The sequence below is a fragment of the Dendrobates tinctorius genome, unplaced genomic scaffold (genome assembly GCF_039654945.1).
Source record: "Dendrobates tinctorius isolate UK_male_01 unplaced genomic scaffold, ASM3965494v1 ptg000017l, whole genome shotgun sequence".
Taxonomy (NCBI): domain Eukaryota; kingdom Metazoa; phylum Chordata; class Amphibia; order Anura; family Dendrobatidae; genus Dendrobates; species Dendrobates tinctorius.
Genome location: NW_027361685.1, coordinates 1,064,056 through 1,081,354, shown reverse-complemented (window position 1 = coordinate 1,081,354; position 17,299 = coordinate 1,064,056). Strand labels below are relative to the sequence as shown.

Sequence of the window (17,299 nt, the reverse complement as noted above, 5' to 3'; positions counted from 1 at the left end):
AATCACCATTAAGAAAAAAATCCCTCTACGGCCTCAGAGAAATAGAGGAAAAAATATACACAAAAAAAAAATTCTGACACTTTTTTTTTTTTTTTAAACAATTTTTTCCTGCTATTGAGTACCCTAGAATCTGCGGTATGGCTGGTGATTCTGTTATGAATGAGTCACCGGAGGAGGAGAAAACAAAAATACAAGCTAAGTCCAGAAAACCTGAGAAGTTGGTAACTAGCGGATTGCAGACCCCTGATCCTATTCACCACAACTAACAGTAGCCGTGGGGGGTTCCTACGGTGGTCCTAGACCCCTCGTCACAGCCGGAGAGCTAAATAAGCCGAAAGAAAGAGGAAATCTAAACTGCCCCAGAGCAGACCCCAAAGCAATAGACAGCCCCCAACATGTATTGTCGGTGAAAAACAGATGAAAATACAAACGCAGACAGAAAGACAGGCTGAGCAAACGATGGGGCCCAACTAACTAGATGGGAAAGGACAGAAAAGATGCTGGCTGCAATCCGCAAAAACCCTACCAAAAATGTCCCAACAGTCTGATAGGAAAAAAGGCCCTGAAGTCGCTAGACTTCAAAAACTCTTTATCAGCACTCAGGTATATTCTGAAAACCAGAGCAAAGAGATCAACTGATCAGAGACAAAAATGGAATTCAGCCAGTCCCAGCAAGGGCTGGCTGAACGCAAACACTAAGTAAACCAGACAAAATCTCATGGAATAATATCAGGGCAAAAACTTAGCTTTTAGTAGACAGGAACTAAACTGGATGCCAGAGCTCAGAGCAGAAAGGATCACCAGCAACCCTGCAGGGCGTCGGCTGCCTTATATCCACTCAGAGATTCCGGATGTCCAATCACACTGCACCTGTTCAGATGACAGGTTCTTCCCATCCAAATCAATTTCACTACTTCCCTTCACCAGCAGAGGGAGTTCATCAGACATCACAGGTGAAGGGGCAAATGTACTTACAACAGACGTGGGTGAGCCTGGAGGCCGGTATATGACCGCTACTGTGAGGGAGAAGGGACGGAAGAGTCTGATGGTATGGACCTCAAAAGAAGGGAATGAGAGTGATGGAACTGGGGGGATGTCAGGGAACAAAACTAAACACTGTAAAATAATAAATCTCATATGTTTCCCTTATTATCGCCAGTAATTGTATTATTACACAGGATTCTTATGATGTTACATTGGCTCATCATCTTCTCATTCAGGTCTCTACAATATCGGATCCTCTCAGTGAAGATCTTCTACAAAAGAGAATTTTCCTGATTTACCCATCAAGGATGGATATGGACAGAGACAAGATGGTGGAGAGGATGTTACATATCACCCTAGAGATCCTCTTCCGTCTCACTGGAGAGGTGAGAGATTCTGATGACGTCACATTACATCATTCTTATCTATGGGAATAACAGATGGACAGAACTGGAGAAGACTCTGGAAATGTCTGTAGTGAGATTTATTAATGTGTCTCTCCATTACCAGGATTACACAGTGGTGATGAAGACCTCTAGTGATCGCTGTCAGGACCCTATGTCTGAGGGATGGAGAAGACCCCTGAGCCCAATCACAGGGCCTCTACCTCACCCCCAGATCCATGTGGACATCAATGACCAGAAGATCCTAGACCTCACCTACAAGATGATTGAGCTGCTGACTGGAGAGGTGACACTGCTGGGAATGCTGGGACATTATACAGTAAAGCTATGAAGGGATCGGGGGATGACGGTATCATTGTATGTGTCAGGTTCCTATAAGGTGCCAGGATGTCGCCGTCTATTTCTCCATGGAGGAGTGGGAGTATTTAGAAGGACACAGAGATCTGTACAAGAACGTCATAATGGAGGTTCCCCAGCCCCTCACATCACCAGGTAATAGACAGGACTAAATACACACGGCCTATAATTATCTGTATGTAGAGAATGAATTTAGTCCCTGTATGTGTTTCCTCCAGATCTATCCAGTAAGAGGACAACACCAGAGAGATGTCCCCATCCTCTTCTTCCACAGGACTGTAAACAAGAAGATCCCAGTGCTCCTCAGGATCATCAGGTAGATGGAGAGAAGGTGTCAGGAGATCTCCCCTTTGATGTGTAGACGGCTGTGAAGGTCTTGTGCTCAGTCTTGTTTTAACCACCAGTATTATATGTTTTATACTTGTGTGATGAGAACAGTGGAGATGGCAGGATTAGAGCTGATCATAGATGGGACTTCTCCATCTGTCGGTGACTTTTACAATATTTGTTTCAGGGTGAAGATCTGACCCATATTAATACTACAGAGACATATGTGAGAGATGATGAGTGGTGTAAAGAGGAGAGTGCCACATATGACTACCCAGGTGAGTAGTAACCACTGAATGCAGAGACGTCACAGATTCCTCTCAGTCACCGGCTGTGGCTGCTTTATCGGTGGTGTAGTCCGGCCGTATTACCATGATCACCATTTTGCCTCTAGACCACAACATTCTCCTCCACCAAAACTGCAAATGACTTTGGGCATTGAAAGCCCTTTTCTATAGACCTTACAACCTGGAGGAGCCACCTACTCCCTGGGTTGAGGAGACGCTGACCGTTACCTGCCCAGATCTGTAAACTATAAAGCCAAATGACAGCGTACGTAGAATGTGCTGACAGGTTAGAAAATCACTTGAAGAAAAATATTATGCTGGGCCTGTAAGAGAAAGCGGAGGGTAATGATGCTGTTGGCTTCCTAGGTCCCTGAGATCTTATCGGATGACTCTTCTCTCCCTTCTGTGCTGCTGAATGTCTCATGGTCCCTACAAGACCAGGTCCAGTCTTTCTGGCCAAACTTCCCTTTTAAAATCGACAATAGTAAATGTGCAGTGAGGCCAAGTGTGAATTTCTGTACAATAACAGCAGAGTTTCCCTTTATCCTGACTTTTCAATTTGTATTAAAACTACCATATTTTTTGGACTAAAGACACACTTTTTTCCTTCAAAAATCTGGAGGGAAATGGGGGGTGCATCTTACAGTTCGGATGTACCGGCTCTGGCGGAGCAGCGGGTCACAGGAGGCTGGAGCCGGTGGCTGCGGCTAACTCCTGTTCCCACTGCTAAAGAGAATTGAATATTCACTGCATTCCACGCCCATGGGCTTGGAGGGCCTTGAATATTCATTTCTCTTTAATTCCTTCCCGACCAATGATGCCACATAGGCATCATGAAAAGCCGTGCCAATATGACCAGTGACGCCTATGTGGCGTCATGAAATAATTGCCCTCCTGCGGGTCAAGTGACCGGGGTCACTGAAAGGTCACCCTATCCGCTGTCATGCCGCGCTCACTGCGGCCGCTCAGGGGGCCCCGTCGGCTGAGCACGCGCACTTCTCATACCCAGGTTTCCACTCCCTCCATGTCGCGCTTGTGCGTGCGCGCTCCTGTCAGGTCTGTCTCCAGGTCGGTCCTCTCTATGGTAAAGGAGGATCTGACCCGGAAGCTGTAGTGGTCATGTGCTATCAGGCATTAGGACCTGACCCAGAAGCTGTACTGGTCATGTGCTATATCAGGCTACCTCTCCCTATGGGAGGTCCCTGATTATTGTTGTGCTTCCTGGCCTAGTCGGTTGTGTCCCTGCCTGGCTGCGCGCTGTATTCAGGTCCTCTGCTCTGCTTTGTACTCTATTGTGCCTCCTGGCACACGTTCTGAACTTTCACTTTGCTTTGTCTCATGCTCAGTCGTGCCTCTTGGCACACACTCTGATCCTGTGCTCTGTTTCATGCTCAGCCGTGCCTCCGGGCACTCACTCTGTCCCTGTGCTCTGTTACGCCTCCTGGCACGTCTGTTGCTCAATTCAGTACTCTGTCGTGTTTCTGGCACGCGTCCTGTTTTGCTCACATCCGGACGTACTGGTCGCTGCACGTCATTTGTGCCCACTTGTACCCGTCTTGCACTATCCTGTATTTAGCGCACACCCATGTATCCAGCTGGTATTCCCTAGTATCCTGCACCTTCCTTCAGACACACTCACTCGTGTCTCCTGTGAACCGGCCGCCTGGTGCCAGCAGTCGTGGTATCTTATCCCCTGGGGCTTGCTCCTGACACTCCCTGTATAGGGGGTGGTTCTCACTAGGCCAGCTCGCCCTGGGAGGGTTGGTGCCATGACCCAGAGGGTCCACTCCAGGAGTCGTCACACCCGCACACACAGGGAGCTTTGTACTTCACCACAGGGGGGGTGGCTTCGCCCCCATGTGGCTATGATCGCTCTGATTGGATGTTAAAAGTGAAACAGCCAATCAGAGCGATAATAATATTTCATCAATGAAATTTGATGAAATATTACAAATCCAGCCATGGCTGATGCTGCAGTATCATCGGGCATGCTTGGAGACACCGATCCGACCCCCCCACACCGGCGATCTGCCCCCACGCCACTGAATGACAGATCTGCCTCCGCTGTCATCATCTGCTCCCCCCGCCTTCCCTCCGTTCCCCCCGCAGTCCGATCACATCCCCTCCCAACCCCCGGTACCTTCCGAGTGCCGCTGTTGCTCCCGATGTCCCGCGGTCCCGGATCATGGGTGCCGCCATCTTGGAAAATGGTGGGCGCATGCGCAGTGCGCCCGCTCAAATCTGCCGGCTGCAGATTCGATTCATTCATTTTGATCACTGTGATAAACTCTCACAGTGATCAAAATAAAATAAAACGTAAATAAACCCCCCCCTCTATACGCCCATAGGTAGAAACAAATAATAAAATAAAGAAAACATTTTTATTTTCATTTTTCCATTAGGGTTAGGGTGGAATTAGGGTTAGGGTGGAGTTAGGGCTAGGGTTGGAATTAGGGTTAGGGTTAGAGTGGAATTAGGGTTAGGGTTGGAATTAGGGTTAGGTGTTATGATTGAGTCACCGAGGAGGAAAAAACAAAACACAAGCTCAGCCCAGAAAATCAGAGAGGTTGGAAACTAGCGGATTGCAGACCCCTAATCCTATCACACAACTAGCAGTAGCCGTGGAGTGTTCCTACGGTGATCCTAGACACCTCGTCACAGCCGGAGATCTAAATAAGCCTAAAGAGAGAAAAGGGAAAAACTGACTGCCCCAGAGCAGACCCCAAAGCAATAGGCAGCCCCCAACATATAATGACGGTGAAACAAGATGAAAACACTAACACAGATAGAAAGATAGGTTGAGCAAACGATGGGGCCCAAGCTAACTAAAAAGGACAGGACAGAAAAGCTGCTGTCTGCAATCCGACAAAACCCTGCTAAAAATATTACCAACACAACTGATAAGCAAAAAGGACCCTGAAGTCACTAGACTTCAAACCCTATATCAGCACTCAGAATATTCTGAAAGCAGAGCAAAAGAGAACACTGATCAAAGATTAAGAATCCAGCACACCCCCGGCCAGGGATGGCTGAACTCAAAAAACAAGGTAAACAGAACCGAAACTAATAAGTTCAATAGCAGAGCAAAAACTTATCTTTGGGAAGCAGGAATCAGACTGGTCTCCAAGAATCCAGCAGAGAAAATCACCAGCCACTCAGAAGGGCGTCGGCTGCCTTATATCCAGTCTGAAGTTCCTGTTACCCAGTCACAATCCACCTGATCAGGTGTTTGGTTTCTTTCATCCAAATCAGCCTCACTACCTTCCTTCACCAGAAGAGGGAGATCCTCGGACACAAAAGGTGAATGAACAGATGAGCTCACAACAGTTAAGGTTGGAATTAGGGTTAGAATTCTGGTTAGGGATGGAATTAAGATTATTGTGGAATTAGGGTTAGGGTTAGGGTTGGAATTAGGGTTAGGGTTAGGATGGAATTAGGGTTAGGGTGGAATTAGGGTTAAGGTTTGGGTTGGAATTAGGGTTAGGGTTGGAATTAGGGTTAAGATTAGAGTTAGGGGTTTGTTGGGGTTTTAGGAATGGGATTAGGGTTAGACTTGTGGTTAGGGTTATCGTCAGTTTTGGGATTAGGGTTAGGGGTGTGTTGAGGTTAGGGTTATGGTTAGGGTTGGGATTAGGGTTAGGGATGTGTTGGGGTTAGGGGTGTGTTGGGGTTAGGGTTGGAGTTAGAATTGAGGGGTTTCCACTGTTTAGGCACATCAGGGGGTCTCCAAACGCGACATGGTGCTAACATTGATTCCAGCCAATTTTGCGTTCAAAAAGTCAAACGGTGCTCCCTCCCTTCCAAGCCCTGACGTGTGCCCAAACAGTGGTTTACCCCAACATATGAGGTAACAGCGTACTCCGGAAAAATTGCAGAACAACTTTGGGGGTCTAATTTCTCCTGTTACCCTTGGGAAAATAAAAAATTGGGGGCTAAAAAATTATTTTTGTGGAAAAAAATGTTTTTTTTATTTTCACGTCTCTGCGTTATAAACTTTTGTGAAGCACTTGGGGGTTCAAAGTGCTCACCAGACATCTAGATAAGTTCCTTGGAAGGTCTAGTTTCCAAAATGGGGTTACTTGTGGGGGGTTTCTACTGTTTAGGCACATCAGGGGCATATGTAACGACGACTGCAGACCATTCCTTGAAAGTCTGCATTTCAAAACATCACTACTTCCATTCCGAGCCCTGATGTGTGCCCAAACAATGGTTCCCCCCAAATATGGGGTACCAGCGTACTCAGGACAAACTGGACAACAAATTTTGGGGTCCAATTTCTCCTGTTACCCTTGTGAAAATAAAAAATTGCAAGCTAAAAAATCATTTTTTGAGGGAAAAAAATGATTTTTTATTTTCACAGCTTTGCGTTATAAACTTCTGTGAAGCACTTGGGGGTTCAAGGTGCTCACCACACATCTAGATAAGTTCCTTGGGGGGTCTAGTTTCCAAAATGCGGTCACATGTGGGGGATTTCCACAGTTTCTTCACATCAGGGGTTCTGAAAACGTAACATGACGCCCGCAGACCAATCCATCAAGTCGGCATTTCAAAATGTCACTACTTCCCTTCCAAGCCCCAACGTGTGCCCAAACAGTGGTCCCCCCCACATATGGGATACCAGCATACTCAGGACAAACTGGACAACAACTCTTGGGGTCCAATTTCTCTTGTTACCCTTGTGAAAAAAAAATTGCGGGCTAATAATCATTTGTTTTAGGAAAAAAATTATTTTTTATTTTCACGGCTCTGCGTTATAAACTTCTGTGAAGCACTTGGGGGATCAAGGTGCTCACCACACAACTAGATAAGTTCCTTGGGGGTCTAGTTTCCAAAATGGTGTCACTTGTGGGGGGTTTCCACAGTTTAGGTACATCAGGGGCTCTGCAAATGTAACATGATGCCCACAGACCATTCCATCAAGTCTGCATTTCAAAACGTCACTACTTCCCTTCCAAGCCTTGACGTTTACCCAAACAGTGGTCCCCCCCACATAAGGGGTACCAGCGTACTCAGGACAAACTGGAAAACTTTTGGGGTCCAATTTATCCTATTACCCTTGTGAAAATAAAAAATTGCTGACTAAAAAATAATTTTTGGAGGAAAAAAAAATATTTTTTATTTTCACGGCTCTGCATTATAAACCTCTGTGAAGCACTTGGGGGTTCAAGGTGCTCACCACACATCTAGATAAGTTCCTTCGGGGCTCTAGTTTCCAAAATGGGGTCACTTGTGGGGGAGCTCCAATGCTTAGGCACACAGGGGCTCTCCAAACGCGACATGGCAACCGCTAAATATTCCAGCATATTTTCCATTCAAAAAGTCAAATGGCGCTCCTTCCCTTCTGAGCCCTGTTGTGCACCCAAACTGTGGTTTATGACCACATATGAGGTATCGGTGTACTCAGGAGAAATTTCCCAACAAAATTTAAGATCCATTTTATCCTTTTGCCCATGTGAAAATGAAAAAATTGATGCTAAAAGAAAATTTTTGTTGGAAAATTAAAATGTCCATTTTTTCCTTCCATGTTGCTTCAGTCACTGTGACACACCTGAAGGGTTAATAATCTTCTTGAATGTAGTATTGAGTAGCTTGAGGGGTGCAGTTTTTAGAATGGTGTCACTTTTGGGTATTTTCTGCCATATAGACCCCTCAAAGTGACTTCAAATGTGAGGTGGTCCCTAAAAAAATGGTTTTGTAAATTTTGTTGTAAAAATAAGAAATCACTGCTCAACTTTTAACCCTTATAACTTCCTAACAAAAAAAAATTTTGTTTCCAAAATAGTGCTGATGTAAAGCAGACATGTGGTAAATGTTATTTAGTAACTATTTTGTGTCACATAACTTTCTGGTTTTACAGAATAAAAATTCAAATTTTGAAAATTGTGAAATTTTTAAAATTTCCCCCAAATTTCTGATTTTTTCACAAATAAACGCAAAAATTATCAACCTAAATTTACCACTAACATGAAGCCCAATATGTCATGAAAAAATATTCTCAGAATCGCTAGGATCCATTGAAGCGTTCCAGAGTTATTACCTCATAAAGGGACATTGGTCAGAATTGCAAAAAATGTCCTGGTCATTAAGGTCAAAATAGGCTTGGTCATGAAGGGGTTAATAATAGTGTCTTCCTCTACTCTTCTGGTCAGGACTCATAGTGGCTCCAATGGTCCACCATAAATGAGTGCAGCTCCAGTTTAGTGTTCTCCCCTTGTACATACGTTGATGTTGGGGATGTAACATTTTTTATTCTATGTCTTTTTTTTTTTAACCTGTTCCTTCTGTATGATAGTTTGATTGTGGTGGGATCGGCCTTCCTGCCTAATGTGAGTCTGTAACTCCGTGATAGTCTTGAAAAAAATCTCTCCATCGCCTCTTCCAAATATCTAAGATCTAAATTTAAAGGGAACCTGTCAGCAGGATTGTGCTCAGTAACCTACAGACACTGTCAGGTCAGCGCCGTTATACTGATTACAATGATACCTGGTGATGAAATCCGTCTTGTGGTTGTTGTTTAATCTGTATTTGTAGTTTTCAGTTCATGAAATTCTCGTGCTCTGGGGCGGGGCTGTGGGTGGGGCACTGGGGTGGGGCTGTGGGCGGGGCTTTATGTGGTGCGCTGATTACATATTCATCTGTATTGGCTTATGACAGATCACTGATCCCTCACTGACCTGCCCCCCATTATTACATAATACATATATTAGCATTGATATTATTGGTGATAATGCCTATAATATTGTGGCTATTGTGAGGCTTAGACAAAAAATGTGCAAATGACACTGGCAGCGCCTGTTCAGTAATATCTCTTACTTATAGATGCCATTGCCGGTGACATTTTTCTGGATGTAGTTTTTTATGTAAAATAGGGGGCAGGTCACTGAAGGATCAGGGTCATAAGCCAATATAGATGAATATGTACGTAGAGCACCACATAAGACCCGCCCACAGCCACTCCCACAAACCCACCCCAAAGCATGAGAATCTCATTAACTGAAAACTACAAATACAGATCAAACAATAACCAGCCCGCAGCTGCCCGAAAAAGACAAATCTATTAGATGCGCCAATTCCGACACTTTGCCCGGCTCTTCCCACTTGCCCTGTAGTGGTGGCAAGTGGGGTTCATATTTGTGTGGTTGATGTCACCTTTGTATTGTCAGGTGACATCAAGCCCACGGCTTAGTAATGGAAAGGTGTCTATCCATTACTAACCCCATAGTTACATGGTAAATAAAGACACAGCCAGAATAAAGCCTTTTATTAGAAATAAAACAAAACAGTTTTCCTTTTTTATTTAAAAACAACAAACACCGTTATACTCACCTAACGCCTATTTCCACCAAAGAGCTCGTTCTCCTGTAATAAAAATAAAAAACAACAATATACCATACCTTTCTGTCGCTCTGTCCCACGCCGTAATCTTTATCTGGGGGATACTTAATTTTCAACCTGTTCGGTGCCAAGATGCGACCGTCCAGGTTGAGAACCACTGGTGAATGAGCTGCTGTAAGCGCAGTATCATTGACCAGCAGTGACATCATCGAGGTTTCCAACCAGGCTGAACTGCAGTGACCTCAGGACCGTGGGAAAAAGTCAGTGATGAGGTCACCACAGTTTAAGCTTAGTGACTTCACAGCAGATCACCGTGAGAATTCTGTGGGTTATTTTTAAATAAAAAAACGAAAACTGCGTTTTGCTTTATTTCTAATAAAAGAGTTTATTATGGCTGTGTATTTACCATATAACTATAGTATTAGAAATGGATAGGTGTCTTATAGACATCTCTCCATTACTAAGCCGTGGGCTTGATGTCACATGACAATACAAGGGTGACATCAACCCCACAAATATGAACCCCACTTGCCACCACTATAGGGCAAGTGGGAAGAGCCGGGCAAAGCACCAGAATGGCGCATCTAATAGATGTGGCTTTTCTGGGCAGCTGCGTGCTGCTATTTTTAGGCTGGGGGGGGTTAATATCCATGGCCCCTTACAAGCTTGAGAATACCAGCCCCCAGATGTCAGCTTTAGCAAGGCTGGTTGTCAAAAATGGAGGGGACCCCAGGCCGTTTTCTTAAATTATTAAATAAAAAAAACTGTGGGGACCCCTCTTTTCTTGACAACCAGCCTTGCTGAAGCTGACAGATGAGGGTTGCAGCCCCCAGTTGTGAGTTTTGCCAGACTAGTTATAGAAAATACAGGGGAACCCATGCCGTTTTTTTCATTCATTTACTTATAGTGCAGGCGGCGGGTGAGGAATACTCCCATCATCCGCTCCTGCTGCCACTGTTCTTAGTAGCAGCAGGTGTAGGTTGAAGGGGGTAATAGACCCAAAAGCCCCCACCTGCTGTCATCATTCTGACTTTAATATAACTCTCATCATTCACCCCGCCGGCAGAGCAGGGGAGAATGATGAGAGCGTCTTCAGCACCGGCCACCGGGGAACAGGGCTTACTATAGCGCTTCTTCCCTGCCGGCCGTCCATGTGGTACTGATGCTGCACATGGTTGTCACACGGGTACCACAAGTATTGCACACATGGACGTCTCCTGTACCGGAAATATCAGGACGTGTGAAACCGGCCTTATACACAGTTCTCTTTAAATGCCTAATATTTCTTCTTGAAACTCATCTGACAGAAAATATTGGAGCTTAGGATAGTATAGATTGTGAAGTCTCCGAGACCCATACTCTAATTACCCCAGAGAGGTTTCACCACTAGCTACTCATTTATTACTGATGGAGACTGTGGAGTTTGATCATTTCAGTAGTTCCTAATCAGGCCCCATTATTAATATCTGACGTGTGTCACTTTATGTGGTGGTAAGTTTGGAATTCTTCACAAAGGATAATAGAAAACAAATGGATCTTACAAATTATTTTCCAGATTCGCACTATACCCTACATACGATTGTACACTACTGTCTGGGCACATGGCAGTGTTCAGAAGGGAAGGAGCGCCATTTAGCTATTTGAATGCAGATCTAGCTGGAATAGTTTGCAGACACAATGTATTGGGAGCACTGTTCATGGTCACCTGGCAGCTCAAAAGATGTCCTCCATGAACATGCTTGGCTCTATCTTCTCTGCTGTCCATATCCCAAGGATTGCCTTGCTCATTGCCCTTTTACACCTTTACATGGATCTGGACTTACACTGGGACCTCTAGGCTTGGACCATGGTGTTACCTGCTATTCTGTGGTGTTAGATGGCAAGAAGAATAGTCAGGTAGCTGGGTCAGAACCAGAAGGACAGAATCAGAAGACACAAGAGTAGTCAGTAAACGGGCCACGGTCACAACAGGAAACAAATACACAAGTCACAAGCTGAGCACAGAGGACTGAACCAGAGAACAGCGCTGTATCTGGCAGATTCCGGCCATGTGCTTTGCGCTTTAGTAGGGTGTGGTACTTTCCAATTGGCTGAAGTAGGGAGCAGATTACTCCAGCTGGACAGCTGGAACAGATCCCAGATGAGATTGGACACACCATATGCAGAAGCCCTAATATAACTAAATGACAGAAATCCAGAATAGTCGAAATCCCCATAAAGTGATTCCATTTTATAAATTAATTCACTGAGGGTTATAATCCTTAGGAGGAGTGAATATTTTGACTCCACAGTCACGTTCCAGAAATTAACACGCAGTGGATGTTGGAGAGTGAAAATTACACATTTGCCATTTTCTTACCCAGCACATAGTGCCCAGATTGTGCTCCAGGAGACACACACCAAAAATTAAGTGGGTTCTTCTCACTATAATATTGCTCAATACAGGGATCCTAAATGTTGTTTGCGCACACTGCAAGACCCGAAGTGAGAGCGGATTTTGCTGGATTGGTTTATAGAAACCTTGTTGCTTTTCAGCAGCCTTTGAGCCACTAATAGTGCGGGAACCTCTGTTTTTCCATTGACAGATGATGGACCTGAGTGGGGACTTGTTTTTTGTGAGATGAGAATTGGTATTATTTTCGCCTACATAACATTGATTGGTTTCTTTCTATTCGATATTTGGGAGGCAGAATGAACAAACAGTTGAACACCGCACACTACTGGTTCATCCAACAAGGTTTTCTATTAGACTGTGAACTGTCATTGTCTTGGTAAATAATTAAAGTTTTATACATAGCTTGCCATTTTTATGGACAGTTTAAGTAGAAATGTTCAAAAATATAAAACTCAAGGATATTTTATTAAAAAATAATTGTTTTTATCTTAGCAGATGACTATACCAGGAGATCAGAGGGACAGCTGACATCTTTAATTTTGAAATCTGATGATCTTGAGATCCTACTAGATACAACTGAAGTGATTGCTGTTACTCCAGATATATCATCATCCATTCACAGCAAAGATCTGCCATCTGATCCTATGAAACAGGTCCCATCTTCTGATTCATTACTGACTACTAAGGAAAATCAAAGTCACAAAAGAGGCAATAAAAAGCAAACTGCTCCTAAAGCAAAGAAGTCATTTTCATGTTCAGAATGTGGGAAATGTTTTAACAAGAAATCTCATTTTGTTGCCCACCAGAGAATCCACACAGGAGAGAAGCCTTTTTCCTGTTCAGAATGTGGGAAATGTTTTGCACATAAATCACATTTTGTTACACATCAGAGAATTCACACAGGGGAGAAGCCTTTTTCCTGTTCAGAATGTGGGAAATATTTTGCACGGAAATCACATTTTGTTAACCACCAGAGAACTCACACAGGGGAGAAGCCTTTTTCATGTTCAGAATGTGGGAAATGTTTTAACCAGAAATCACAATGTGTTATTCACCAGAGAACTCACACAGGGGAGAAACCTTTTTCATGTTCAGAATGTGGGAAATGTTTTGGACAGAAATCACATTTTCTTACCCACAAGAGAACTCACACAGGGGAGAAGCCTTTTCCCTGTTCAGAATGTGGGAAATGTTTTAACAAAAAATCAGATTGTGTTACGCACCAGAGAGATCACACAGGGGAGAAGCCTTTTTCATGTTCCGAATGTGGGAAATGTTTTAACAAGAAATCAAATTGTGTTAAGCACCAGAGAACTCACAAAGAGGAGAAGCCTTTTTCATGTTCAGAATGTGGGAAATGTTTTAACAAGAAATCAGATTTGGTTAATCACCATAGAACTCACACAGGGGAGAAGCCTTTTTCCTGTTCAGAATGTGGAAAATGTTTTAACAATAAATCAAATTGTGTTAAGCACCAGAGAACTCACACAGGGGAGAAACTTTTTTCATGTTCAGAATGTGGAAAATGTTTTAACATGAAATCAAATTGTGTTAAGCACCAGAGAACTCACACAGGGGAGAAACCCTTTTCTTGTACAGAATGTGGGAAATATTTTGCACAGAAAGCACATTTTGTTGCCCACCAGAGAATTCACACAGGGGAGAAGCCTTTTTCCTGTTCAGAATGTGGGAAATGTTTTAACAATAAATCAGCTTGTGTTAATCACCAGAGAATTCACACAGGGGAGAAGCCTTTTCCCTGTTCAGAATGTGGGAAATGTTTTATACAGAAATCAGATTGTGTTAAGCACCACAGAATCCACACAGGAGAGAAGCCTTTTTCATGTTTAAAATGTGGGAAATATTTTGCACAGAAATCACGTTTTCTTACCCACCAGAGAACTCACACAGGGGAGAAGTCTTCTTCCAGTTCAGAATGTGGGAAATATTTTAACCAGAAAGCACTTCTTGTTAGACATCAGAGCAGTCACATAGAGGAGAAGCCTTTTTCATTTTCTTAATGTGGGAAATATTTTACTTGGAAATCAACTGTTAATAAACATCAGAGATGTCACATAGGGGAGAAGACTTTTATATGTTCATAATGTTGGAATAGTTTTAACCAAAATGGAATTTTCTTAAATGGGTTGTCTCTTGTCATTCCTCATGTTTGCTGACGAAAGGAAAAAACTAAACCTTATTAATTGCAAATATAAAACTATACCCATAATTCACCCCCTGAAGGTTAGTCAGTAGGTGACTAATAGAAAAAACATGTACCCCACATCTCAGTATATAGGGTGAGGTGACATTTACACACTCTCCAAGCCTTTCATTTCTACGGGTTTCATCGTCCTCACCAAAGACGACTCATCAGGAGACTATTTAATATTGACCTTTATTCAAGCGAGACTAAACAAAAAAAAAAAAAACTAAAATCATGTATCATGTTATTCAGAACAGTCAGAAAACTAGCCCCATATTGGCAGATCCCAAACATCAATCTATATACTTCGGAAGTTTATAAGCCCCTCCAGTGTCAGGAATAGATAGTATGAATTTGAATTTACCAAATGGCTGCAATGAAACAAAGAGTGAAAAATTTAAAGGTGTCTGAATACTTTCCATACCCACTGTATCAGTAAAAATAACTCCTCTTTATTAGGTAAAGTATAAAAGAATTGCGCCATTTTCCGATACCCGTTGTGTCTCCATTTTTCATGATCTCGGGTTGGGTGAAGGCTTATTTTTTGTGTGCCGAGCTGACGTTATTAATGGAGACCATTTTGGTGCAGATACGATCTTTTGGTCTTTCCTTTATTGTATTTCAATGCAATGTTGCGGCCAAAAAAAGTAATTCTGGCGTTTTGACCTTTTTTCTCGTTACGCCATTTAGCGATCGGGTTAATTCTTTTTTATATTGATAGATCGGGCGATTCTGAACTCGGCTATAACAAATATGTGTATGTTTGATTTTTTATTGTTTTATTTTGAAAGGGGCGAAAGGGGGGTGATTTGAACTTTTATATTTTTTTATATTTTTAAAAACTTTTTGTTTTTACTTTTGTCATTGTGAAGACATACAGCATTGTATCTTAATGAACCAGATGACTATTTTTAGCAAACGAAGAATAATAGAATGTTATCTGTATGTTGGCTTTAAATGTAAGTGTTGATTTCTGGTTGGTCAAGAAAACAGACTTTTGTTTGTGTAAGCCGGTAATATTGACTTTTATTGTGCGCTTATCCTTTATCACTAGTGATGTTTGCTGATATGCTAATTATTCATTCTGTTATGGAGCCAGTTTGTTGACTTCTAAAGCAGAGAGGGAAAAACTATGCAAATAGTTTAAATAATCAAGTAATGCTATAATAATCTCATCTCCATTCTTACCCTTTATGTAAATACTGAATGAGGGACACTTGTTAAGTCTAAAATAATTACGGTAAAGTAACACGGACGATACCTATCCAAAAAACTCAGATGCAGCTGGTGAAGAGACAGGACTGTGTCGGCTCCTGTTATAAAGTCTGAGCGAAACGTATATTTGTGTGATTCACCGCGCTATGCTGAGCAGATGTGTATTAAAAAAAAAAAAGGGAAATAGTACTTAACAGCAGTTATACATACTTACTTAAAAATGAGGTTGATGTAGAATATTCTGTGTAAGTTGAGATGTCTACGTGGTAAGTAGTTTGCAGGTTATCTGATGGTAGAGATCTCGTTTTTATAGCTGCTGATGCTATTGGAACAATGATATATTAAGGTACCAATACAACATACAAAAGGTCACACCACTCCCTGCATGTCCACCATACTCACTGGTTGTATCTTAACGCTTATATTCTCTTCGGGGTGTTCCCTTTATGGTGGATCAATTGATACAATACTAAATATGAAGAGAATTTCAATTACTAACAGTGACCACAACCTTGATATTCAGTCCCAGTTCCTGGGGTACATATGCACTTACTTGTGCTGGATTTGTTATGCTACCCAGGTGTAAATCCTGATAGACTCTCTATAATGGTCTTTGTTGGCTTTATTTACAGCCGGTGCAGGGACGATATCCACTGTTAAAAAATTGAGAAAGTGCTGGGTAACAAGGGATCCACTAAACCCACAAATAGTGCTAGCGTTCCAGTAGCCAGTTAGTCCTGGTAGGACTTCTATGCACTTACTTCACGTGATTGCTCTGTCACAGTCTGGCTGAGGCAGCGGCTGCTGATGGAGTGATAAGCTATGCAGCGTGTAGTAGGGGAGCGGGTAGACGCCAGCACCTCGTGTACTCCGGCCGGTAGTATTGACGAGGACGCGGCGAGAGTGGGGGGGTGGAGCTACTGTGACGTCACAGGCAGGGAGGAGGACAGGTGCACGAGAGGCACAAACCAACCAACATGTTTCGAGGGGGGCTTCCCTCTTCGTCAGGGCTATGCTGAATGCCTGTCAGCCCGTCCTTATATAATAGCTCACCCAGCTGCAACCCATACCAATCATTAGTCTTGGGCAGAAATGTATGGGTTTTTTTTTTTTTGTTTTTTTTTTTCCTTTCTCTGTGTGTATTGTTGCCTCAAGATACGCCTTGCTGCTATAATTGCAATATTATATTGTTGATTTAAGAAAATGGATAGTCCGCTTTGTCTCCTAAATAATAAAAGTATACCTAACTTGTGTGCATAATATACTAAACTAAAACATAACTTTTATTTATACCAATTTTAAGATAATTTCAAATAATTTTACTGGAACTAAATAAATAAAACATGAGTATGGAGGGTTACACGAGCAGATTGACCCTCCGCACGGTAATAAAATAGATACCTACATTTTCTAAAAAGTATATGTGTGCTACCAGCACTTTAGCAAAAAAAAAAAAAAAAAATAATAATACCGAAAAAAAGGATAGAAACGGAAGGGGGGGGGGGGAAGGACTAATTTGACCATATGGTACTCATCGTGAATCTCTATATAAAGAAAATATGGATAAAGATGAAAACTGACGCACGGATGTAGTATGTACATCCTTAATTGCATGTTTCATAAAATGTAGATAGAAATAACAATAAGTGTATTAAAAATGAATAAAAAATAAATAAATAAAAAAATTCTAAAAATAAGATTAATGTTTTAATAATTTTATCTAAAAAGCATATAGCTCAATCTCATGGTTGAGGCCTTTTGGGGCCAGGCTGTCAAGAGTGTAAATCCA

General features: G+C 42.6%; 1 protein-coding gene across 1 annotated transcript in view; it reads left to right on the top strand.

The window, feature by feature from the left end:
* Window positions 1-14,232, top strand: part of LOC141082374 (uncharacterized) — a 62,055-nt gene extending 47,823 nt beyond the window's left edge. The window contains exons 6-11 of the mRNA XM_073566313.1: window positions 1,221-1,370; window positions 1,495-1,674; window positions 1,757-1,880; window positions 1,964-2,061; window positions 2,260-2,350; window positions 12,582-14,232. Coding sequence (XP_073422414.1) covers window positions 1,221-1,370; window positions 1,495-1,674; window positions 1,757-1,880; window positions 1,964-2,061; window positions 2,260-2,350; window positions 12,582-14,110 — 2,172 coding nt within the window. The 3' untranslated portion in view covers window positions 14,111-14,232. The remainder of the gene's footprint in view (window positions 1-1,220; window positions 1,371-1,494; window positions 1,675-1,756; window positions 1,881-1,963; window positions 2,062-2,259; window positions 2,351-12,581) is intronic.
* The last annotated feature ends 3,067 nt before the right edge of the window (window positions 14,233-17,299 follow it).